We start from the raw sequence: 26,702 nt of genomic DNA on the forward strand, positions 1-26,702 counted from the left end.
CAAAGCAAGGCAAGTACCAAATACAAACGAAGTAGGATATAGTTTCAGTATAAAGCAAGCTTACTGAAATGAGAAATCAATCCCTACATTAAGAGTAAACAGTCAGTTCTAATGTCAAAGGCCAGTCAGAGAACAGCAGGTGTATGGCACAGACAGCTGAATGCCAGACACTGGTATACCAAGGCAGTACTTTGCAATACAAAAGTAGTACTGCACAGGAAGCATCAACTTTTCTTCCCATCATAAGGATTAGCATCCATCCCTATGTTAAAGAGACTTAAAAACTATCACCAGAAGAGCTCACCAGGAATACAGAATCTGCTGTAACCAGGGGTCACAAAAAGCGAGCCCACATGTCTCAAAGGTTAGGAGTTAACCAGCAGTCATAGTATCAGAGCAAGTTTTAAAAAGTACCCCTATTTTTACAAAGAATTTGCCTAAAAAAAGAGTGAAGAGAAACTGTGACTGTCTCCAGTGCAACACACAGCACATAACATTAACTTTGCTCCATTTGGAAGTGTTCAGAGCTGTCTTTAACAGTATTATAAATTTTCATTTGAAAAGTCTGAAGGGACTCATCACTTAAAAATCACCACAGAAGTCTTCATACATTCTCTTCTTCTCTACAGATGAATAAAGATGCCTTTGTTTATAAAGAAAACTTACTGTAACTGCAATATCAGTGCAATACAGCTCAGTGGAGTTTAACAGACTCAATTCATAGCACAATTTTAGAAAACCTTCACATCCATAAATTTACAGGAATTATGCATATGAATGCTGCTCTTTACATACTCAATGGCAATCAGGATAGAGAGTCCCACCTGCATTCTGTGGGCTTCACTATGTGCCACTTCAAACTGCATAAAAAGTACAAATGTTTCAAAGTATTTATTCAATTTCATCTTTGATTCAACCAGTGTACATTTTTAGAAAACATGACCCCAGTCCTTATCCAGTTGCTTAGAATATCAATTATAACCTGAGTAGCTGCTTAAGAAGTCACTACTTCCACAGAAAACTCATCAACAAGTTGAAAACTCCTCATTTTTAGAAGACAAATTCACTTATTCTTCAGGACAGAACTGTTCCACCAGTGTTTCAACACAGCAGAATCTACAAGGGCTCTAGTTCACCAATACAAATACTCATGCCATACACACAATTCTACTGCTTGTTTTAGGCATTATAAAATGCACTACATTGAGCTGAAAGCACCGATATTTTCATGTGGTACTACCTTAAATATTTGTGTATGTGTAAAGACAATTGCCAACAATTTTTTATAAAAATCTGTGAAAAAAATGTTTGGAGTTAAAATTTCCCATGTTAGAGAATGCCTTCAGCATCTTAAAGCAAAAAAAAAAAAAAAAAAAAGGGAAAAGGAAAAAGTGAAAAAGTGCTCATTTTGAAGCCTTCTGACTAGAAAAATTTCAAGAGCTTAAGCTCAAAATCCAAAGCTCAACACAGGCTTTTAGGACTCTGGTCACTGACACTGCAACTATCCACATGAAGTAGAGAGACAGCTTAGAAACTATTAGTTTTCTTTAACTGGAGTGCACATAACACTGCTGACAGTGCCAGAACCTTACTGGGCAAGAAGCAGAGCTTGTGCCTCACTACTCATATCTTAAAGCTGACGATGACAGAGGTCAATACATGAAGCAGATAACCAGCTTCTGAATAAATAAATAAATTTGAGTATTAAGCAAGGGGGGTATGTTGTTAAGTCCACTGATGTAACAAGGTAAGATGTATCACACAGGAGAGGCTATAGCAGCTGCAACATCCCAGGAAAACTTCGTTAGCCGTGGTACCTCCACTTGATAAGTGGGATAACTCTATGCACTATGCTGTACAGTCTTCCTTCCAAGGAACCCAAAAGGTAAGTCCTCAGGCTTTTTAAGCCTGAATTTTAAAGCAGAATTTAACTTCATGGATTTAAGGTTAATCATGAACACTGACTTTTTCAGAGACAGCAAGTTAAATCTCCTGCTAGGGCTGATGAAGTAAATACAATCAAAACCAAGGAGGGTCCATGTCAGTCTCCCACTGGTAGGTAGAATATGCCTGACCTATACAATTTACTATAAAGATATTTGACTGAGAACCAACTATTTTATTTAATAGATCTTAAATGAAAAAGTAAACAAAAGTGCTAAACACGCTCTCCCAGCTCCTCCTCTCTAGCTTCCTACTCAACATCTTGCTCAGATTTTTCTAGGTTTTCTACCACTCAATCACAAAATGGCTGAGGATGACAGGGACCTATGGAGTTCATCTGGTCCAATCCCCTGCTCAAACAGGGACATCTAGACTGGGTTGCCCAGGACCACATCCAGATGCCTTCTGAGTATCTCCAATCATGGAGATTCCACCACCTCTCCAGACAACCTGCTCCAATGCTCAGTCACCCTCACAGTGCAATCATACTACCTTAAGTTCAGGCAGAACCTCTGTGCTTCCATTTGTGGTCATTGCCTCTTATCTTGCCAGCGGACACCACTGACAACAGGCAACCTCCACCTTCTTCACACCCTCCATTCCCAATGCACTGATGAGACTCTCACCCTGAGCCTTCTCTGTACTGAACAACTCCAGCAATTCTCTCAAACTTCTCCTCAGGTGAGAGAAGCTCCAATCCTATAATGATCTTAGTGGCCCTTCACAGGACTCTATCCAGTAACTCTCTTGCTTTTACTTGGGAGACCAGAACTGGACCCAGTACTCCAGATGTGGCCTAACCAGTGCTGAGATCACTCATCTCAACTGAAACCATTATTTAGCACTTCTTAAAATTTTTACTGTACTGCAGACAGTGAAGAAATTGCATCTTCCCAGTTCAGAGCCCATTTCACTCATCAGTATTTTCCTAGATGCTTCCTCCAATCTGCCCTTTCCTACTTCTGCTGATTTCCCACTGGATCCAATTGCCCAAATTCTGCTGCTTATCCTCTACCAGATTCTTCCTCTAGCTACTCATCTAATTCCTCAACTAGCATTCTACTGTATTCAACCCCTTTTCTAATCCTTCATTAGAGTCATCCAACAGCTGATGATTCCTAAATAGCAAACCAGAAAAAGATATAATTAAAATCTGAGCTGGACTAGACCCTTAATGCTGCCAAAGATAAAAAAATACTTTTAAAAATATTGAAACATTTACATACATTATTATAGAAATTGATCAATATCAGGAATAACAGGAAGAAAGCTTTGTTTTTCAAGTACCCTTCTTGCAGTTTTCAGTCTGGAACCTTCTCGCAGTAAATACTGAACACAGGATCTGTTCTGCTTTATAGATCAGCACTTTGATGAGTAGAATATATACAGAGATTGTGTAAGAACTCCAGCACCTCTGAAAAGACCTTCACTAGAGCAAGCAACATCACAAGTCAAAGGACCCTCAGCATCAGGGTAAAAAGATTACTTTGACAACTTTATCACATATTGCTTCCTTTAATGAGCGCTTCCTAAATGAAGCATCAAGGCCTCAAGAACTATTTAATTTGACTCTTCAGGGGTTCTATACCAAGCAAACAAGTGACATGAATTTGGGAGAATGTCTAGATTATGTATGTAGCTGTTCTTATTCCAACACAAGAAAATCACTCCTGCTCTGACACAAGCCCACACTGAGAGCTATGCTCTAACACTTGTAGGTAACCTGCCCAGTTCAGAAGTTCTCAAAGCTTTATTTTTTTATTTATTTAGAGATCAAAAGAGACGAAATTCAACAGACTAAGTTTGCCTGCTTGAATTCTTGAGAGGAAATTCCAGCATATATTAGTTCCTTCCAATCTACAGAGACACAGTAGCCATGACTTCATGGTTTTGTAAACAAGGCTTTCCAACAAAACATGTATTGGCAAGCCACATCTGTTCTGTACTATAAAATCAACCAAGAAACATGTATGAAACAAATACTTCAAATATAATACAAAATACCAATTGTTTACCTCATTTTCAGAACTATTTTTAATAAAACTGTATTAGCTGTATTTGTTTTGTAAGTGTAAAGTTTTAGCCACACTTTAGATGCACGTAACTAAAACGAGGGGATTACTTACCAAAGAAGTCAAATGAAAAGGGGTCCCTTCCACCAAAAAACTCCCTGAAGACATCATCTGGGTTACGGAATGTAAATCCAAAATCAAAAGCATTATCGTGATGATTTCCACCTGCAAAAAAACCGTTAAGTTTCAATTACTTTCACACATTCTCACTAACAAGAAAGTTCAGTCCTATATGGTATTTGAATCATTTAAAAATATAAACAACTTCTAAAGTTTCCCTTTCAGGTATCATTCAGGTTAAGTACACACAATATTTTTTACAACTGGTTCTCTCTGTCTGTTTTTAGAAGATAACAGTAATACCTTTGACAACACAACTAGAAAAAAATGTAAAACAGTTGTAATCTCAATTTTTAGAGGATTGGAAGATTCCACCAGAATAGAGAAAGCAAAGAACTGCTGGTTGTCAACATACCTCCGCCTCCATTTATTAGGCCTTCTTTTCCATATCTGTCATAGATGTCACGTTTTTTAGCTACAAGGAGAAGTTGCACATCATGTCAGTAAACAGGTACGTTGATTTTGGGGGGAGAGGGGGAAAGGACTTAGCTGGTATTCTCAGTTAAACACCTTCTCAAAGCTTATTTATTTAACAAAGTTCTAGCATATAACTGCTGAATGTTTTTAATGAGGGTTGCCAAAGCAATTTAGGTTCAGAAAGAACAGGCACTAAACTTCAGACTTACTACCATTTAGTTCTAGAAGCTTCAGTCCTATCGTATCAGAAGAAGTTTGGTATAAGGACAAACTTCACAAGGAAGTTTGCCCTTTAAAAGAATACTTTAAAACAAATACTGCAGTCTTCTTCTTTACACAGGTACAAAGTTTTACGGCTGTAAAGGACCTCTGGAATTCAATCTGCTACTCCACACAAGTCTAATCACAAAGCTGGTCAGATCTTGCCTGAATAAAGCCCTGATCTCACCAATCTGCAAGAAAAGATTCTACAGTTTCTCTGAAAAGCAGTTCCAGAGCTCAGGCATTCACACTGTAAGCATTCTCTTCCTTCTATCCACCTCACAAACCTTGACCACTGCTTTTTTTCCTTTTATTGCACAAGAACACGCCCACAGTAAGAGAGTTATGAGAACGGAAGAACAGTGTTTATATGACTGACTGCAAAACCCCTAAAATTAACTTCTTTCAGCTTAATAATGGAGAATGAAGTGATGTTACAAAATGCCATGGAAGGATGTGATTCAAACTGCTTGCTCTCCGTTATTTTAGAAGGCAAAACATGACTATAAATCTCACTCCAGACCAGCCTTACAGTATCCACGAGAAAGGGGAGAAAAACGAGCTCTACATTACTGCATAGGATCAGATGGCACTGTTGGTACTGGAAGGGAACCTGAAGAGCTTAAAGAGGCAGATAGTTGGCTTACTTTGCTTGCACTGGTGTGGCAGTATCAGCCAAAAACCAGTCTGGGCATCTGATTTTAGATTCTCAATTTTATCATGCTTTTCCCACTGGAATCTCTTCAGTGAAAGATGTTTTAAAATTTAAATAGCATCACTGAAAGAACATGCAGTTACCTCAAACAGATGCTGGAAACTAAACCACTTCTGACTAACAGGAATTAAAATTTTATATTATGGTCATCATCTCCAACTAATAGAAACTTGCAATAGGTTCACACACACACAAATCCCCAAAGTTTGTTTAATTACCCATACTGCCTCTCTAGAAAGCAATTTTTAAAGAAAGCAGGTTAACCTACTCATCAATGTTAAAAGACCAAAGCAGTAAGGTAGATAAACTGTCAGGAGCAAGAAACAGCACTCTGAGGGCTCACAAAGCCCAAAGTTCATCTCAAAATGTTACATTTTTAAACCACAAGGGAAGTGTGTTCAATGATCACCCAATGTCAGTATTCTTCGCTTAAGTAACCTCTTACAAAACTGTTCTTCTGCCAAAAATCTCTCTTCATTCAAGCCTGTAATGATGTCAGAAAATTTCATTAGGTCTGCAGAGGAGCTGACTGCCTCTTGACCACTGGGCTCAGGATTCTGGTATCCCTGCTGCACAGATGATTGTTAAGACAGCAGTAAGTTAGGATTTGGTCTCAATCCAAAAACTGGCAGCACTTTTAGATGTTCTAAAATTCTAGCAGTGTACTGTTTCCAAAGAACTTAAAGATCTGTATAACAACCAGACCAGTATCCTATTTTTATCTTGCTCAAAAAATTAGTTCAAGAAGGTTAAAGTACTCTAGAAGACAATGAACTAATGATAAATTAAGTTCTGTTTCTCCCATGTCAATTAAGTATCAAAACCAAGCAAAGAAATAGTGTGTACTAGACTGCAGCTCTATAAATCAGGCTGAACCCTGAGAGGTAATCTAGATGCCACTAGTGCTTTAAATATAGCTTTCTCATGCTCACTGTCTCAGGTGAAATCAAGGACACTTCAGAAATAGCATATAGACAGCTGCAGTCAATTACAGAGGAAAATAATCAAAGTAGCTTAAATCACTTTGTTATGATTCAGACTGCTTCTGCCAGAACACTGGCAGAAGTTAATGATACTCTTCGAGCAAACACATGGGTGAACTCTAAACTGCATTCCTGCACTACATGGGTCAGGCTAAGCACCTCTTTCAGAACAATTCAAAATAAACACCATCTTTATCACTATCTGTATCACAGTTGACTGAATTTACAGAACTCACCCAAATGCAATCTGAATTTTCAGCAAGATTTACAGTATGCTTGAGCTTTGTCAAGACTAGTTTACTGCTACAAGAATTAGAAGCAGTGGGCCCAACAGTAGATACTTCAGGGTTGGTCTAGCCTGACTTACTGGATACACACAATAATACCCCTACACCGATGGTAACATTGGCTTTCCCTGCTAAGATAAAATTAATCTTAGTATTTGCAGACTTCTCTTCAGAAATTTCTGAAGAGGGCCTGCCAGACACAGAATTTCAATTTTTACAATAAAACTAATTTGGTTACTCATCTAGAGAGATCCTGATATTTTTGTTTCAAAATTTCTGCTTATTCTGTCTTATCTGCCAGCTTCCTTCTCTCTCTCTCTTTTGAAAAGGAAGTAGTCAAGTTGGATAATAAACCAAAGTAACAATATCTCTTCATAGCATCATACATCAACATTTTCAGTCTGATACCCAGAATAGAGAAAGGCAGTTCAAGAACCCTTTTAAAATACCTACCATCTGACAAAACTTCATAGGCCTCAGCTACTTGTTTAAATTGCCGTTCTGCCTCATCTTTATTGTCTGGATTTTTATCAGGGTGCCATTTTAGTGCCAACTTACGGTACCTAAGTGGAAGGAAAACAAAGGATATTGTACTCTGAAATGATGGAATATGCTATACAGATAAACACAAAATGTTTCAAACAAGTTGTCAGGAATTAAAAGTATTTAGAAGTTCCCCAGTGCTTTGTATCTTGCAACCACACTGGTATTAACAGATTCTACAGGCACACAAAGAACCACCTTCTCAGATATGCTTTTAAGAAAAAAGTGGTCCAACGTGCTTCAGTTATTTTGAAATTATTCCCGTGCATTTCTGATGATCAAAGCGTAACATTCCAAAACACGTCTGCTGTGGGCTTCTCCTTGAAGCTCTATAATTATTCAGTACTACAGGCAACCATGGGGAGCATCGAGAAGGATCTGGTACATGTGAAGCACCTGGTACAGTCAAAGTTGATAAAGCTTCGAGAACACACCAATACCAGACTGCGGCAGCATCTTACCATTAATGCCTTCTTTGACTGCTACACCTGCACACAATTCCTATCCTCAAATGAAACATTTTAGGCCAAGTGTTCATAACTACTTAGAGGGGCAAAGCTAAGCTTGCCCTTAGGCTGATGTGGAGTGTTTCACACAGTCACACAAGATCACAGTTCAAACATTTGAGTTGACAAAGGAGCATGTGCAGGAATTAGCAAAAGAACAAGGGAAGGCAACAAAGTGCAGATCCAGAAACCACGTCATTATATTTGTTCCTTCAAATACATAACACACACCAGTGACACTTACGCTTTTTTAATATCCTCTGCTGAGGCATGCTTTTGCACTCCCAGAACTTCATAGTAATCCACCATGTTTCAGTAGGTGTCTTGTTAACAACAGCTCAGTCTTTCAAGTCCTGTAACAACAACAACTTGTAAGCGAAGCTTGTCCAGTACTGTTACTTCATAAAAGTTAGGTAGGAGTCAGGTATCTTCTAGTACCAAACCTGATCTGAGAAGGACAAAATTCAAATGTTCCAAACCCCAAAAAATAAAAACGCTTTATTTTAGGTCGACAAGTCAAACAATTACTTTAATTCTGATTTTTATGTTCTTTAATCCCATTGAAGCACAGTACACAGACACATGGGTAACCAGCAGTTCCTGGAACTAAACAGATTGAAAAGCCTGATTTAATCAATATATTAAAAAGAGTATGTGGGTCACGGTTTTGATTATATATTACTAACTCTGAATGCAAAAGAAAGCATATATTATGCTCACCTAATGTCATCTATGACACCTAAGTCATGTCTTAAGCATATATGAGCAGAAACAAAGGGTCCTTTCTTCCACATCTGCTCTTCAGAACATTATTTTCACTGAGATGCTCTCTTCAGAAAAGCAACGAATGTGCAGGTCTTGGAAACCTAAAACTCTACCTATTGATTCCAGTAAGCCTTTCTTGTACTCAGACCTTGACAAAAAATTTGCACGTTGCCAAAGCTACTCAACACTCTTTACTTCCTTTATGTTTACCAACAGAAGTACATTGCCAGGCAAGGTTGTTCCAACTGCAAGGTTAACCAACCAACTCAAGTACAGAGTCACCTTCTGCTTCTTAGTATAAAAGAATAAAGTTTTCACAAGAGTCCTAAGAAACCTACAAGTTAAAAAAAAAATAATTTAAATACTGACAGTTTCTTGTCAATATTAGAGAATAATTATAAGAAACAGTTATATCAATCATTAGTCCAACTAAATGAGGACTAAGATGAAAGAATCTTTCTAAAAGTTGCAATAATGTCTTATGTCTTCCTGCGAAGGCTTCTTCTCTCCAACACTGTAACAAGTCTCCATTCTGGCAAAAATTCCAAGCACCTTTCCATCCTACCACTGCTGCTGGTTCATTCCAAGTTTTATGAACAAGGAAACACCAACATTTTCCACAAGTTATCAACTTGTTGCAGGCGAAGTCACACAAACACACTCAGAACATAACAATACAGCAATGTATTAGTCACATTTTCTTATCTCATGCATCAAGAACAAAAATTCATTGAAATAACTTTTCCCCCCTCAAGTCATTCAGTGTTTTTCATTTTAGCCCACACAGTCTCATTTTCCTGTTCTTTCACACAAATGCTGAGAGTACCAAGCATGATGTAGCCCAGTGAAATATTCTGAAATTAATTTATTGTACTCGTTTTACATATATCTTTCAACATCCCAGGATATAAACAGTAATGAGAGGCTTCCTTTTAAAATAAATTGGTATAGCTTCAAAATATGTTGTTTCTGTAGGTTAAAGCTTAATTAACTTTAATTAGGGATGTGGTTACACACACATTTCCTCAAATGGCAAAACCAGTTTAAGAGATACCCTGCCATGCTGCCTCCCCACTCCAAACTACTCACAGAAGTAAATGCATTGGAGGAGCTATCTGTGTTTAAAACTTGGGTGGTTTTAGCAATCTACTTAACCATACAGTCCCACAAACACAAAATTAAAGTGCAGCAGGTAAACAGACCTCTAATTGACTTTGCCCTTTGAAGAAATCCCCACACCAAAAAAATAGCAAGGGTATAGTTCATATTGTGACCAGTGTCAAAGGAAGTTGGGAGACATGAATTAAAATGAACATTAAGGATGCCAATAATAATATATTAATGTCAGGGTTCAATATGTAAACATACAGATTACCAAAAATATCCCAGAATATTTGCTATCAACTGGTCTCACTAGTTTTGCTGTTTCCCACACAAGGACTAGAAGAGCTCATGAACAAAGAGGGGAAGAGCAAGGTCAGCGTGGGTTAAGTCTGCTATCAAATCCCACAGCCAATCTTTATGAGCAATAGCACATATGGAACATATAGTTACAAAAAAAAAATCAGAGTATATCTGAGTCAAGTTTAAGGCTAGAGGTCAGAGTCCCTCCTAACAAGGATACCAGCAAACAGCAGGAAGCCACAAGACAGGAGCACAAACCATACCACTACGTGTTTTTTCCATATTCTCCTTTTCTTAAATATAACATTTGCATTAGATATCCTCTCAATTCAGACATCTATCTTAGAGGGAAAATTTAAAACTCAAGCTTCTAGCTAGAATAAGCATGTAGGAAAAGCAACCCACACGTAAAAAAATAAATCACATCTTTTCCTAGAGAACTCTGTGCACACTGGAAGTCATACTGAATTCATCATATATTTAAATACTTTGCTGTTTGTTTAAAAACAATGCTGCAGTGTTGTTCAGACTCAATACAGACATCAATATATCCTAAATAACAGAAGCCTGAAGTTGGAACCAAAAACCAATGCTGAGGCAACATGACCACCTCTTAACAGATGACTCTGGCCCTAAAAAGCAAAACCCTTCAAGAATAGAGGAATTATGTGTTCCAAAGAAATGTTTTGGGGCTTGCATATTCTGTCTTTAGTGAGCATGTTACTTTTCAGTTTTTACTTGCCACTAATATAGAGTCTGGAATTAAGACAAACAGCAGCTCTCTAAAGAAAACAAATTGTTAATATTCTCCTTCTCCTAATCAAACAGTCCTATGACAGTAAAGAGTTCATCTCCGATTTATTGTTATTTCTATCTGCCAATTACCATAAACCAGAAATTGTACTGCTGAAATTTTAGTTATCATAGGAACTTTTTTCTTGTATGTAAAAAGGTTTTAGCAATATTTACACCAAGAAAATAATCTGCAGCTTTTTTGTTCATCTTAATTTTAAAAAAAAGTGTCAGCTAATATTTAGCTCTCTGAAAAAAACTTGGATTTTTGCTCAACAGCAAATAAGACTGGAGAAAAAAAAAACAACAAACTGAAATGACCCACACCCAAAAGCCCCCCTCTCCCCCTAAGATCTCAACAATACTTGCAAACTAGAAGAGACCTCTGTCTGCAATCTTTACAGGACAAAATTATTTAAAATATTTACTCAAGGAAACAGCCACTAAGAGCCTTATAATAAAACAGAATATAGATGACCATCAACTTTGACAACAGAAGATGGCCAATTAAAAAAAAAAAATCAGTATTTTTAAGGCTAGCATGGTGAAAATGCCTAGATGTTTCAAAGATGCAAAAAACCACCCAATTATCCTAACCAAATTGACATGACAAAAATCTTCTTCCAACACCAAATCTGTCAAACAATTTGTCTCCAAATATACGAGCAAGGCTTGTTAATTAGGCACTCGGGAGCTTTTTCTGAAGCCACAAGGAAGCCAGCCCACATTAGCTAATTTCCTGCCTCCATCCACACAAAATCTTCAAAGTCTCAGAAGAAAGATAAGCAAAAAATCTCCAGCTGAAAGAAGTTTCACGGCCTTTGTGTTTGCAGTTCGTAGTTACTTGTGCTGGTAACTGCCCTGAGTTTGCAGTGCACTATCAGCTACTCTAACTCCATGAAAATCAAACAGGCAAGTGTTTATGTGAACCAAAAGTTTCCATAGTTTATAGAGTTCTCAGTCACCACAGGAGAAGTCGGCTTTGTTCTGGCTTAGGGAGCAGTGGCCCTGAACACTCACACTGACTCAAGGCAACCGACAGGAGCACAGACCAGGCTGGACCCTCCTCGTACAGCACAGCCCAGAGCTCCACCAGTTATCCTGAAACCCAGTTCATAAACTCTCTTCACAGCACAGTCCTCAGCTACATAAAAGGCATGAGAAGCATTACAGAACACAGATATGTAGAGAGCCATAAACTTTTATAAGATCAGATTACAAAGAAAAGCAAAGCAAGTAATCAGCTGCACAACCAGAAGGGATGACAAAGCAGCACCCCTAACTAAATACGGAAGGGAAAAAAGTATCCAAACAAGAAATTCTTAGAGCAGCCAAGAGGGAATTCAGACAGCAAGGGGCATGCGACCTTTGCAGTCAGCTTAGTTAGAAAACGTTATCTATTTCTGGCCATGAAGCAACAGGCAGCACAGAGAGTCCTGAAAGATGCCAGAATAGCTCAAGCTTTGTGACTAGTGCAGTCACCTGGAGAGACAGATGGAGTTCCAAACTCCTGATTCATGCAGTTCACAGAAGCAGCCAGTCATCAACATCCTGTGCAAGTCCCACAGCCATCCAGTTCCTGGTACCTGCTGCTTTCCATGAACATAGGTAAAGGATTGCATCCTGCTGGCAACCCGGAAGGAATAAATACCCTGTTCTGACTCCCAGTTCAGCCTGAGCTTGAATCTGACCTACTCAACAGCAACTGAGCAACCCAGAGATATCTCTGGGATGTTAACAGATGATGCTCACACTCAAAGATCTTTGGGAATTGTAATCTATGATTAAAAAATATGATTCTTCATATTCCAATAGTTTTATTAGAAAGCAATATGTGAGTGGGATCTGATGAAATTTTACACTCCTTCAAGTATGCACACTACAGTCATGCTAGTGCTGTTGTGGATCCAGGGCCGGACAAAGAATTCCAACAACACACACACTTTCAAAGTTTTCTAGTATTTCTTCATTTGACTTTTACACAGCCAAGACACCTTTGCTAATCTTTCTATTATTTATAGTCCAGTAAATTCAGACACATATACAAATACTCTGTTTAGAAGTAACAAACTTCATCTGAAGTTCAGTCACTTCATTTGCTCACAAGCTACAGATTTCAAATGCAATCTACAAATTTTAATCATTTGCCTTATCTCTCTATTTTATCTACCCATCTAAAAGAGGGTAAACAAAGATCAACCATAACACTGTTTGCCAAGGCCTCTAAGACACATTTGTACCAGCAGTTCAAAGAGCTCTCATCGGCTTGAAGAAATCACTGTCTTTAAAAAACAGATACTGGTTACAGAACCTGACTTCTGGTGTCTCCTATGCCCTGACCAAAGCCAAATCTCACACCATGACTCCTCAGAATGAAACACCGCTCAGGCAACAATCAAACACATTTCACCTAGCACAACTCAGCAACGCAGGAAGCCATACAAGTCCCAAAACCTCGGTCAAATCCCAAATAAAATCAAGGTATCTATGTCAGTTCTAGCAAGAATATCTGGGATGTGCCATATGTAACTGAACTGAAACCATGAGCAGTCTCTTGACTGAACTTGCAAAGATCCACCGTGTCAGCGCTGTACAAGAGCTAAGACAAAAATGCCCACACTCTTTACCAGAAAAACTTACTAAGAAGTTTAAGAATTCTAAGGAACAAAATGAAATTTACTTTAATTCTGATGAGTGCAATAACAGAGCAAGAAAACCTGTATAAGTTTTGTGATTAATTAATCTGAAAATACATTTAAACAAGGCACCAACATTAAATTCTTCCCCCCACTGATACCAGCACAGTGTGGTGCAGACTAAGGCATATTAAAAACCTCAGTAGTTTTAACTTGTGCTTACCTGAGCTTAGAAAAGCTGTCAGAGTTTAACTTCACAGGTTCCTGAAATTTATTGTTTCATGGAAAAATGTAAACTTACCATACAATTAAAATTAGTAAAATGTACTTAAATAGCCACGTTTATACTCATTATTTTAATACTACCACATCATCCCCAGGAGATGAATCTAATCAAATGAACATTCCAAAAAGCTTAGTTTAAACTCATGCTCAGAACAAACATCCTGCTTCTATGTCAGAAAACAGAGTAGATTTGGATACAGTTATTATTACACAAGAGCATGCAGTTCATACAGGGAAAAGGAAGCTGCTGCTTTTTTACCTTGAAGTTCATGTTCCATTTTAAAAAAGCCAACAACAACAAAACCCCACCACAACCAAAAAGGAGACACCCGTACAAGGCTCCCTCACCCCTTAAGGCAAGAAGTTACAAAGAACTCTGTCCATTCCTCTCCTCCCCAAGGGCTGCAAGACACAGCTCTGACAAGAACTACGACTGGTGTGTTTTACTGCCTGGCACAAGGAAAGCCTGGAGAGGGCAACAGGTAAAAAAAACATTAAAAACAGTGAACCAACAAAAATGGAAAACAGAAGAAATCCAAAATCTTCATCTGTGAAAGAAATGTCTAACAAAAACAGGGAAAGGGAGCTGATCAGTGAACAGGACACCCTCACTCCCCTGGCTGACACTCTCCTGCTTATCCATCTATCTCTGAGCAGGCCCTAAATCGAAGGAGACTTATTCACGAGCTTTCCTTAAAGCAAAGGAGCATTCTTCCAAAACACAACAATTTAGGTGTCCAAATTTGGAATTGTGTCACAAATATCTGCAACACTGGCACCCTCCTAAAACTAACCATAAAAGGCTACTTTATACAAAGTAAAAATATTCCTATCTTATTTTAAAAAATATATGATCTGCATTTGATTAAACAATTAAAAACAGTGAAAGCCTCAACCGAAAGATCAGGCCAAGAAAGTTTCAGCCAAATAATCACATGCAATGAGATGATCCTTTAGAGAAAAGAAAATAGTTAAAAGTTTCTACACGCTTTCCCTGAAGTATTTTTGGAGTCACGATAATTTTATTTCAGACAAACAGAATAAAAAAGTTTCATTAACGCAAAGAGTAAGTTCTTTATAAGAGCACTGACAGGCTGTCATAGAAGGTAGAAAGGTAGAAAAGGTAGAAAGGTAGAAAAATAATTCTAATCAAAACAAAGTTTTTATTAAAACTGTCTGCAATGTAGACAGGAATGACCTCACACTTATTATATGAGCTTTAAGATCCTTGTTAGGTTCTGAGTCCTCACTAATATCAGTGGGATTTCGGTATTTTCTCAGAACAAATAGAAAGCATAAATGAAACCTACAACTAGTAACTGGAGGAGTGAAATGCATATGCATGAATTATTTCTTCCCTAGCAGTTAAATAAACAGGAGAATAATGCTTTTGTTAAGTCTAAATGTAAGAAAAATCTAACATCCATTCAAATGTATTTCAATGAAAAGAAAAAATATAACTTAAACCTACTAATATCCTCAGTTTTATTTTAAATCTATCTTGAAGTAAACAATCATCATATGCAAGATCCAACAAGTTTAGACAAAGCTAAGTAATTTCTCACTAATCCTTGAATCCTTATTCCTTGAGTAAGACAAAGGAAAAGCTGTTGACAGAAAATGCTTTCAGGACGTGAGGCTGAGGAGGTTCTTTACAAATGCTGTTAGAGAAATGGAGCACTTCCTACTTAAGGAGCACAATGCTAGAACATTAAACCTCACACGACTAAGCTGAAAATTAAGGCAATGCATTCCCTTCAAAACATCACTGTTTACACGGTAAGAAGCAGGAGGTGCTCCAGCCTGGAAGTGCAGTGTCCTGGCAGGACAAGCTGCCCCCCCTTCACAGCCGGCGGCACAGGAGCAGCTCAGGCTCACACGGGTGGCTGCGCTCGGAGCTCAACCCGGTGTGACATTTCAGTCGATTCCAGGCCGGAATTGCGACGCCTCTGGACTTGGGTACAACACAATCAACTATCCTCATCCCTCGCAGACCTCACTGCACCAGTGTGTTAAGTACAGATGCAAAACAAACCAAAAACCAGGTATTTCTTTCCCCAGGACAGTCCACGCACTGTTAAGAACTACTACATCCTTGATATTATCATCCATGATGATTTAATATAAGTTGTTCCCTCTCTCCATATCCATTCCAAAACTTCTAGTGGATGAAAGAAAGAATATAGTAATAAAGAAATGTGTGTATCTATTTAATAAAAAAAAAAAAGTAGCAGAACACATTAGCCCTCTAACTAAAACTTCAGTGTTACACAGAGGTGAAGCCTTGTATGTTTTCTTCCCAAGTCCAGCCAAGATAAATTAGCAAACTGCATCAATCTAGGAAAGACAAGAAAAAATACCAGAGAAAGAGAAGCTACCCGGATAAGAACATGCTGTAGTCTGAAAGCACAAGTGCTAAAAACGCCACTCTGACAGAGAACAAGGGGAACCCTGAAGTTTACAGATAGAGAAATTATTATTACTACTGCAGTCTAAGTAGTGCTGCCAGTAAAAGTAGCAATTTAAATTTCTCCTTCGCTATCTGAGATTATTTAAGAAAATTTAATAGTAATTTAGCTTCCATTTCCAACACTCTCTTATTCTCCACCGAGAAGGCAGCACAGGAGCCAAGAGGAGGGAAAAAAGTTAGACCACTGTTCAGCTACAGTTAAAATTTTAAGAAAAAAAAAAGTAACCACAGAGACAAGATCTATAAATACATTTACTCACTGGTCCAAACAAATCTTCTTTGACAACATAATCCATCAAACTAAATGGTATTTTAACTACCAGGATCTTGATCATCAGCTGAACATAAAATCCCTAGCTGGAATACAAGGATCTTCAAAGAGTAAACAAAAATTAAGGTCAGCAGGCAGCAGTGACTGCAACCTCTGCTGCAGGACCGGAGAGGCAGAGCCTCGCTTCATTCCAGCTGTTCCCTCTGTGTCAACACCTTGTTCTTATCACTTTTTGACACATTATACCCTGAAAATTCCGGGTTTGATCCCTAATTGACTACGCAATGTCACAAGCCTGGCCACGTGCACACTAGCGCTGTTACGAACTTAGCTTTTACCATGTTACTGCGTCAGTTTATTACTATCAGAATTCAAAACAAATTTGTTCAGTATTTTGAACCATCTTTGTTAGCATGGCTCAACCCTACAGCACCCAAGGAGAGCTCCGACAGTAACACAGCTCAGAGTGTTGCTGCAAACGTGAACGGTGGTCATAAATCACCGTTCCCAGCCCACTGCCCCCTCTGAAGCCCAGCAAACACTGATGGCAAACCATGTTTCTTACCTGCCAGTGTCAACTTTCAACTCGGCTCGGAGCTTGGAAACAGCGAGTTCAAAACAACCAACCCGCTGCCGACCTCACCCACAACAAACCTCGCTCCTGACCCTGCCCTGAGTAATAAGCACTGAGCAGAACTTCACCGAACTGCTTCTATCGGAGAGGAAAACAGTGCGTTTAGCTAGAGAGCATCAAGGCTTTTAGAGACCATCAAGCACTGTATCCCTTAAACCACTAAACCACCAGTGCCTGTTAAACACCTCCAGGGACGGTGACTCCACCGCCTCCCTATTCCAATGCCTGATCACCCCGAACAGTGGGAAACTGTTTCTGATACCTCCGTCCCAGCTCAAGGCCGTTCCCTGTGTCTCCTCACCGCAGGCAGGGCACAGACCGGCCCCCGCAGCACAACCTCCCGCGGAGAGCTGCGGAGAGAAGGAGGGCACGGCAGAGCCGCCCCGGCAGTGCCGTGCGAGGGGAGGGACTCCACGGAGGTCTGTTTAACGCACCGAGGCTCGCCCTCACCTCCTGGCAGCCGAACCCACCGCGAATGGAAACGCGGGATGTTTCCGCCCTCGCGGCGACCTGGGAGCGACCGTCCCGGGATTCGCAGCTGGAGCTGCCCCGCCGGGCCCCGGGGGAAGCCCCGCGCAGCCGCTCCCCGCCGCGGTCCCCGCAATTTCCCCAGGGCCGGGCGGAGCCCCCGCGGCTCCCGGGGCCGCTCCGGCACCGCAGCCCCCCCGGGCCTGCGCGGGGCCGCGGCAACAGCGGCGCGGCTGCCGAGCGGCGCGGCCCGGCGGGCGCTGCCCCCGCCCCTACCCCGGGGCCGTGTCCGTGTTCCGTATCCCGTGCCCCGGTCCCGGTCCCCGCTCACCCGCGGCGCCCTCTCCGCGCGGCCCCGCTCGCGCCGCTCCCGCCGGGACCCAACGGCACCGGCCGCAGACAGGAAGCGCCGCCAGCGCGCGCCGTCACTTCCGCCCCGCCGCTTCCGGAAACTTCTGGAAGGGCCCCGCCGGGGCTTCCCCCGGTGAGCGCGCAGCGCCCCCTGCCGGCGGAGCGGGCGTGCCCGGGGGCATCCGAACATCCCAAAGGGATCGCTCTGCTCCCTGCTCCAGAGAATCCTGACATCAGGAAGGGAGCCACAAGGATCATCGAGTCCAACCCTTAGCCCTGCCCAGGACAATCCCCAAGAGTCACATCATGTGCCTGAGGGCATTGTCCAAACGGTCCTTGAGCTCTCTCAAGGTGCTGTGACCACTTTCCCGAGGAGCCTATTCAGTGCCCAGCCACTCTCTGGGGGAAGAACCTTTTCCTTACATCCAACCTAAACCTCCCCTGGCACAAGTTCAGGCCATTCCCTGGGGTCCTGTCCCTGGTCCCCACAGAGCAGAGATCAGTGCCTGCCCCTCCTCTTCCCCTCCCGAGGAAGTTGTAACCGCAGTGAGGTCTCCCCTCAGTCTCGTCCAGGCAGAACAGACCAAGTGCCCTCAGCCTCTCCTCATTAAACTTCCCCTGCAGACCCTTCCCCACCCTCATGGTCCTCCTTTGGACGCTTAATGTCTTTTTTATGTTGAGATTCCTTCTGACCACTGCACATACAGGTGCATCTCAAAGCAGTCGTGCTTAATACGAGGGGAGCAAGGGGCTGAACTTCTGGGTTCTGAGCATTCTCCACATGAATGCTGGAGCTGTAATAACATTTCAGTTCTGCGTAGCAGCGATGAGAAGCTGCCCCACAAAGGGCCCACCCCAGTGCCATCTGTGGGGGGGACTGGAACCAAGCACCAAGAAACCACAAAACCTTCCCTTTATTTTCAGGTGTTTAGTTTATGGCAAACGACCCTATCACGCAAATAAACGTGATCTGCAATATTGGCTTGAGCCATCGAAATAGCACAGAAATTGAACTGGGAGAAGAATCCTTACCCCCGAATTGGCAGTGGCTCCACTGGCCAAGGGAGCAGCTCCCCCCCTAGCACTGCTCCCCCCTGACAGCAGCACCACTGCCCTCACCCCCCAGGGTGAAACCCCGCCGGGTTCCCCGGAGAGAAAACACAGAAAGCAATGCCTGGGTGTGGTGCTGAGGGAAAAGGAGAAGAAATGACTAACAATTTTAAGAAACACTCTCTGAATAGGTGAGTTTGGCTGCTGGAAGTGAGAGGACAAAATTTCTTCCCCCTTCGTGTGTCTTATTTTAGTCTCAGAAATTGGGGGTGCCGAGGGGATGGATCCAGGCTCTTCTCAGTGGTGCCAACCACTAGGACAAGAGGCAACGGGCAGGAACTGATGCACAGGAAGTTCCACCTGAACATGAGGAAGAACTCCTTTACTGTGCAGTGACCATGCACTGGGACAGGTTGCCCAGAGAGGGTGTGGAGTCTCCATCACTGGAGGTATTCAAGAACTTCAGGACACAATCCTGTACACAATGTGCTCTGGGATGACCCTGCTTGAGCTGAGAGGTCAGAACAGATGACCCACTGTGGTCCCTTCCATCTTGACCCATCCTGTGATTCTGTGAGGGGAAATGCAAAACGTAATGCCTGGGTATGGTGCTGAGGGAAAATTAGTAATTTTAAGAGACACCCTTTGAATAGATGAGTTTGGCTGCTAAACATGAGATGACAAAATTTCTTCCCTCTTGTGTGTTTAATTGTAACTCTGGCACAGAATTCCTTTGAGGGCAGATTCCTCCCTCTCCAGCTGGCACCTGGACAGAGTCTTGCGCTGGGTCAATGTATTGGAGCATCCTTTGGGTTATATTCGAGCATGTGGTTTTCTGACTGTCATGGCTGAGAGCAAAGTATAAGCAGCCAAGTTATTATTCTATTTTTAAAACGTGGACTTTGTCCCTGCTTTAAATTGCTGTAAAATTATAATTCTTGCCCTTTATTTAAAAAGTAGAGGAGGCGCTAATTTACAGATCACCAAAGCAAAGTTGAGGGAGTTTCCACACATAAAATATGTGCTTCCCAAATATAGTCAATTAAATGGCTACCTATTATTTAGGAGATGTTTGTGTGGGAGTGCAGTCAGTTCAAAAACACAAAAGCCAGCTTGGAACAAGGCAGAGGGAAACTTAAATCAAAAAGGCAAGTAGTAAGACAACCCTAAGTATAGGCTTAGTGCTTTGGGGAAATACAAGCTTCAAAAAAAATACTGTTCCATGAGACTTGACGCTAAATTGTGGTCATGGAAACAAGTCTTCAAAATTAGATCAAAGAGACACCTCGCTCCATCATTAGTTTCTCATTAGCAAGTAGCTGTGAAGTCCAAGTTGTTGATCCATTTGGAAAGAAAAAATAAAGAGATGAGTAGTAGGTTAGATGGGCTCTTCCTAACAAGTAAGATTCAAACCTCAGAGGATTCCCAGCCTAGCAAGTGCTAAGGCAAGCAGCAGGTCAGTACTGTGTGGTGCAGGAGGAGGTCATATTAAATTTTGATTTAATGCTTGTAGTGGGTCTCTGTGGCTGGGCTTTGGTAGCGGGGGGGGGGGGAAGGGGCTACAGGGGTGGCTTCTGTCAGAAGCTACTGGAAGCTTCCCCTGTCTGGTGGAGCCAATGCCAGCCAGCTCCAGGATGGGCTTCCTGCTGCTGGCCAAGGCCAAGCCAATCAAGAGTGATAGTAATGCCTCCAAGGTAACATATTTAAAAACAGAAGGTTGTTGCGCAGAAGGAATTCCAGCCAGGGAAGAGCAGAGTGAGAACATGGGAATAACAATGTAGACACCAAGGTCAGTGCAGAAGGAGGGGCAGGAGGTGCTCCAGGCGCGGGAGCTGTGGCCCTGCAGCCCGTGGTGCAGTCCAGGGTGGGGCAGCTGTGCCCCTGCAGCCCGTGGGGGAGCATTGGGGTGCAGAGACCCCCCTGCAGCCCATGGAGGAGCCCAGGCTGGAGCAGGTGGATGCAGGAAGGAGGCTGTAATGCTGTGGGAGGCCCAGGATGGAGCGGGGTCCTGCCAGAGACCTGCAGCCTGTGGAGAGGGAAGCCCACGCTGGAGCAGGTTTTTCCTGGGTAGGACTTGTGGCCTCTGTGGGGGACCCACGTCAGTACAGCTCATTTGGGAAGGACTGCACTCCATGGAGGAGTGACCCACAGGACAACAGTTTGGGAAGAGCTGCTGCCCGAGGGATGGGCTCACGCCGGAGAGGTCCATCAAGGACTGTCTCCTGTGGGAGGGACCCCACGGGAGCAGGGGAAGGACTCCAACTCCTCTCTCTGAGCAGCAGTAGAAACAACAACTGACCATAACCCCCATTCCCCATCCCCCTGGCACCACTGGGGGGGAGGAGGTAGAGTTTTAGAAGGAAGGAGAGCTGGGGGGAAGATGTTTTTAAGATTATTTTATTTCTCACTCTTTTGCTTTGATCCTGTTAGTAATAAATTTAAGTAATATCCCCACTTGGAGTCTGTTTTGCCCATGAAGGTTATCAGTAAGTGACCTCTCCCAGCTCTTATCTCAACTCATGAATCCTTCATTGGTTTTTTCCCTCCTCTGTCCAGTTGCAGAGGGGAGTGAGACAGCAGCTTTAGTGGGTACCTGGCATCTGGCCAGGGTCAACCCACTACAATGCTTTAAACATTTCTTGATGTGGAAATAAAGAGATTTTTCCTCAACTTTTTGTAACCAATGACAGGGGAGAACAAAGTATGAAGAGTCCTAAAAACATGACCTGCAGTAAACAAGACCGAATTAGTGCATGAGGCAGTTACTTTGCTTTGTTTACAGAGCAGATTTGATATAAAAGGTACGATGGATGCCAACCATAAAATTTGCTATTTATCCACACAAGCAGAACATGTCAAAGAAACATGATTTTACATGGAATTACGGGGTTGAAATCAAAACACTGTCTACATCAGTGCAACCAGGACCATGGCTCCTTTAACACAATTGTTATCATTACATTAATTTGCCCACAGACTTTCTGACACTGTTCTGACTCTAGACAGTGTAGCTCTCCATTAGCGCCTTTCAGATACAGGAATACTATCTGGGAAGGCTTAGAGACCAATTCTGCATTTGGAGAAAGTAAGGCATGAGGAGGTGAAGTGCTCGCTCACAGCTGAGGGCAGGGTGAGCTGTATGAGATCCAGTTTGGCATTTTCTACAGTAAAACACTAAGAGTATAAATAAATGTTTCCAAACAATGTTATAAAGACAAACAAAAACTTATCTAATAAAGAAAAAAAATCCAAACTATATTTTGATTGGTTTCTGCTTGTCTTTGAAGTGGGATATGAAGACATTTCCTGAGACTTTACAGAGCAGGTAGTTTGCAGAGCCACCAATTACAAATATAATTTATTAGGGCACCTCTTTTTTTTAACTTATGATCTTTGACAGCTCAGAACAAATGATCTTATGATCTTATTTGATCTTATGATCAAATGATCTTATGTCAAAGAACTTATGATCTTTGACACTCAAGAAGTGTTTAATTTTTAAAAGTTTGTTTATATTGTGCCCATGGTATCTAATTTGCTGCTCTCCATGATACGAGGAAAGGCATAAACACACGGCAAAGCCCACTGGAAGAGATACTGCAGGGTAGACTGAAGAGATCCATGTGAGTGTGCAAAGTCATTGTCCCCAAAACTCCTGTAGTAAAACAATGTGACCCCAGCTTGTCCCCAGCTGACCTGAGCCGGATTCTGCAGAGCTGCTTACAGGAATCTCCCCAGTGCCCCAATTCCGAGAGATTTACCACCTTACGCTTGTGAGCACCAGGTTTGGTGAGCTCTGGAACTGCGCCCAGGCAGAAGCCAATCCCAGCATCTCTGCAGGAGGCAGCTCGGGCTGGCACAGAGTGCCATGGGACCCCCATCGACTTGGTGACACTTGGGAACAATTGGACAGAGGGAGCAGATAAGGGATTTCTACTTATACCTCGGAGTCTCAGGTGTGGGGAGAAGTCATTCCAGAGACTCCAGGCTGAGGCTGTCTCTAACTCAGCGTCCATCAGGCTGCTCCTACCAAAGGGAGAAGTTTCTACCTCCCACCTGTGGTTCAAGTTCCCCCTTGATGGGGGTAAATGACCTTGGTAAATGACCAAGCATTCCACATTCCACCTGAAGTCATCTTGACAAGGTTTAACCCTAAGCATTTTTTTGTGCACAGAAACAATTGTAACATGGGTTACAAGTTAACAGTAATTTGGGAGTGCAAGACTAAGAGGATGAATCTGTAAAAACATTAACAGTGACAGATTTTTTATCCCTTTGGTCACCTTCCAGTGGAATTTAACAGAGAAACATAAATTATAGAGTGATTTCAAAACATGGTCTTGTTTTTTTAGCTTCTGTTTGTTTTCTGATCAGAAGAACATTGCTTGCAGGTAAGTAGTGAAGGAAATGCTGCTGTGCTTGCAGGTAAGCAGTGAAGGAAATGCTGCTGCACTCAGTGCACTCCTTGCCTTAGCCCCAGGTGGTAGCACACACACCTCTTACCCCTCCAGATCTTCAGTGGGTCAGCTCAGCTTCTGGGATCTTTTTCAGGCTAACATGTTCTAATCCGTATGTGCCCAGGCAAAATCTCTGCTTCTCCCAGATCACCCAAAGTTCAAAATAGATACAGTGGCTATGATTACTTTGCTTTTAAGAGTAGCACTCTGATAATGATGTTTGTAACTGTAGTCAGGTACTGCTGAACCAGCTTTTCCCTTCCTTTCTCTCACTCAAGTCACATAGTTCAAGTACCACCAAACAGGACTGACTAGTTCCCAAGAATTAATTACAATTCTTCAGACCCATAGTTCGATTTGATCTGTATATTCAGTCCCACTCAGTTAAGATTTCTCAGAACAAAACTTTAACATTAATCACACTTAGATGTCTTACAGTAGTTTGAAAGTCTTTAAATGAGAACTGCCTCTGTCAGTGTTTTCCATGCAATGGAAGGGCCTTGCAGTCTCTATGTACAAAGTTAACACTGCATAAGGTAAAGAGCCAAAGCCACCTTGCTTCTCTTCAGAGGAAATGTCACAGGGAAAGAGGCAGGACTTGTAGAAAGAGGTAGCATGGCAACATAGAATGACAGAATATCCTGAGTTGGAAAGAACCCATAAGGATCATCTAAGTCATTGCACAGAACAACCCCAAGAATCCCACCATGTGCCTGAGAGAATTGTCCAAACGCTTCTTGAGCTCTGTCAGGCTTGGTGCTGTGACCACTGCCCTGGGGAGCCTGTTCAGTGCCCAACCACTCTCTGGGGGAAAAACCTTTTCCTAATATCCAATCTAAAACCTCCCCTGACACAACTTCAGGCCATTCCCTTGGGTTCTGTCACTGGTCATCACAGTGCCTGCCCTCCCTCTTCCCCTCACAAGGAAGTTGTAACTGCAATGATGCCTCCCCTCAGTCTCCTCCAGCTGAACAGACCAAGTGCCCTCTTCTGCTCCTCATATGGCTTCCACTCAAGGCCCTTCATCATCCTCATTGCCCTCCTTTGGACACTCTCCAGTGGCTTAGCATCCTTATATTGTGGTGTCCAAAACTGCACACAATATCCAAGGTGATGCCTCCCCAGTGCAGAGCAGAGAGGACCAAGCCCCTCCCTCGCACGGCTGGCGATGCTTTGCCTGAGGCACCCCCGACTGGCCCTCCTGGCTGCCAGGGCACTGCTGACTCAAGCCCAACTGGCCACTGACCAGGACCCCCAGGTCCCTTTTTACAGCACTGCTTTCCAGCATCTCATTCCCCCGTCTGTACGAACAGCCAGGGTTGCCCCATTCCAGATGAAGAATCCAGCACTTTCCCTTGTTAAACTTCATATGGTTGGCGATTGCCCAGCCCTCTCATTCAACCAGGTCTCTCTGCAGGGCCTCCCTGCCTTTGAGGGAATGAGCAGCTCCTCCCGACTTAGTATCCTCTCCAGTCCTGCATCCCAGTCATTTATGATGATGTTGAAAGCACAGAGGCTCAGATGGAGCCCTGCAGAATCCCACTAGTGACAGGTCTCCGGTCTGATGTCACCCCATTCATTATTACCCTTTGTGCTCGACCTGTGAGTTAATTGCTCACCCACCACATGATGTGTTTATCCAGCTGTGCACTGGGCATTTTGTCCAGAAAGGATACTGTGAGAGACAGAATCGAAAGCTTTACTGAAATCCAAAAAGATTACATAACTGACTTCATCAACATGCTTAATTAGATCCATTTATAGAACTAATAAAACCGAAAAGCTTTTAGATTCAGAAAACTTTCAAAGGTATTTGCAAAAGTATAAAGTCAAAGTGTTCTATGCTTTTATGGCTAGCTGCTTGCAGCAGAAGTTAAGGAGCATTAAATCTGATGTTGCTGGCAGAGCATCAACATTCCAATAACAAAAGCTGATAAGGTCTAGTGGGTCTGTCAAAGCTGGTATCAAAGATCCAGGCAGATCCGGGCTGGTATCCAAGTGCTGAGTCATGGATCAGAATAAACTCTGTTATCGAAGGATCTTCATTGTTCAAGAACTTTCAACTCTTACCTGGGAACATGAGGGAAAGGTCTGGTTCACTTCTCCCAACTTCAGCTGTCTCAGAGTCTTTAAACCTGGTTTAAAGCCACTGACTATGAAGAGGGAGAGGAGGAGGGGGCACCTCCGGGGCACAATTCATTCCACCCACTTTGGAGATGTGTTTTAGGAAAGAAAAATCTGCCCAGCCCTGTCCCTGGGCTGCTTCTCTTCATCGGAAGTGCCTCGACAGCCTCTTTACAGATGGTTGAAGTTAAATGTGATGAATTCAGGCCTAACTGGTAGCTATAACCTAATGATGGAAATAATGTGGCAGCATTCCAGGAGGTATTAGCAATTCACATAGTTCCCAGATTCTTCTTCTATTATTTATGGAGGTCAATTATGAAAAGCCCATCAGAACACAAGAAATGCTTAAAAATGCTGCATTAGAGAGACATTAATATTAGTCCTTTTGAGGTGGTAATGGTTGTAGCCTTCCCAGCCTGCTGCTCTGCCCTTCTGCTTAATGCATCCAGTTTTTCTATTTACAGATTTACAGATTCTATTTTTGGTTTTAACAAAGATTATGAGCAAATGTATCAAAGACTGTTCTCACGTCATTTAATTACAGTATTGCTGGCAAAGTAATTCTGGAAAGTGCCACAATTAAATATAAGCATTAACTTTTTGCTGATAGCTTATCAGGAACAATTAGACTTGAAATATGGGCAATACACCTAGTGTTTAAAACTTCCAGTAGAAGCATTAGAAGCACAAAATAACCAATTTTCATTAGCATTCTCCAGTGGTTTTTTTGCCGAGCACAGCCTCAATTTTTCTCAGTACAGTGCTTCTTAGGTAATCTAGAGGCTGCAAGTTTATCTGGACTCCACTTTGTAAGCAAAAGCCTGTGCCAAATGGAGGCTTTTGAAAGTGGTTAAAATATTTCAGCATAGCTGGTGGTTTTGCCAATTCTCCCAAAGCATCAGATGTGTTCTGCTGATTATTTGGGGTCTGCAGACAACAACCCAGGAACTGTTGTGGGCAGTAGGATCTCACAGCTTATGCCAAGTGCTTATTCCTTGCAAGGACAGTTTGTTCAGCTTTTATGTTCATTAACTTGATCAGGGATATGCTTTCTTATCCATATGCCAATGGCAAATATTAGTTAATTCTATGTAAGTTTCCATCAATAACCAGATAGATCTACTTGGTAATTAGACCTAAAATA

General features: G+C 42.1%; 1 protein-coding gene across 4 annotated transcripts in view; it reads right to left on the minus strand.

Annotated features, from left to right (window-relative positions):
* The window catches only part of DNAJB6 (DnaJ heat shock protein family (Hsp40) member B6), a 60,202-nt gene extending 42,214 nt beyond the window's left edge, over positions 1-17,988 (minus strand). For 2 of the 4 annotated variants that reach the window (XM_027715510.2, XM_027715504.2), the window contains exons 1-5: positions 17,905-17,988; positions 8,093-8,201; positions 7,253-7,362; positions 4,492-4,551; positions 4,071-4,181 (exon numbers count right to left, since the gene is read on the minus strand). In XM_027715510.2, coding sequence (XP_027571311.1) covers positions 4,071-4,181; positions 4,492-4,551; positions 7,253-7,362; positions 8,093-8,157 — 346 coding nt within the window. In that variant the 5' untranslated portion in view covers positions 8,158-8,201; positions 17,905-17,988. Of the gene's footprint in view, positions 1-4,070; positions 4,182-4,491; positions 4,552-7,252; positions 7,363-8,092; positions 8,202-17,367; positions 17,465-17,555; positions 17,637-17,904 lie in introns of those variants that run through there. The other 2 variants (XM_027715509.2, XM_027715508.2) reach the window with 2 other exon arrangements.
* Positions 17,989-26,702: the final 8,714 nt, after the last annotated feature.

The sequence above is a fragment of the Pipra filicauda genome, unplaced genomic scaffold (genome assembly GCF_003945595.2).
Source record: "Pipra filicauda isolate LSUMZ 115617 unplaced genomic scaffold, ASM394559v2 scaffold420_size638996_pilon, whole genome shotgun sequence".
Classification (NCBI taxonomy): Eukaryota; Metazoa; Chordata; class Aves; order Passeriformes; family Pipridae; genus Pipra; species Pipra filicauda.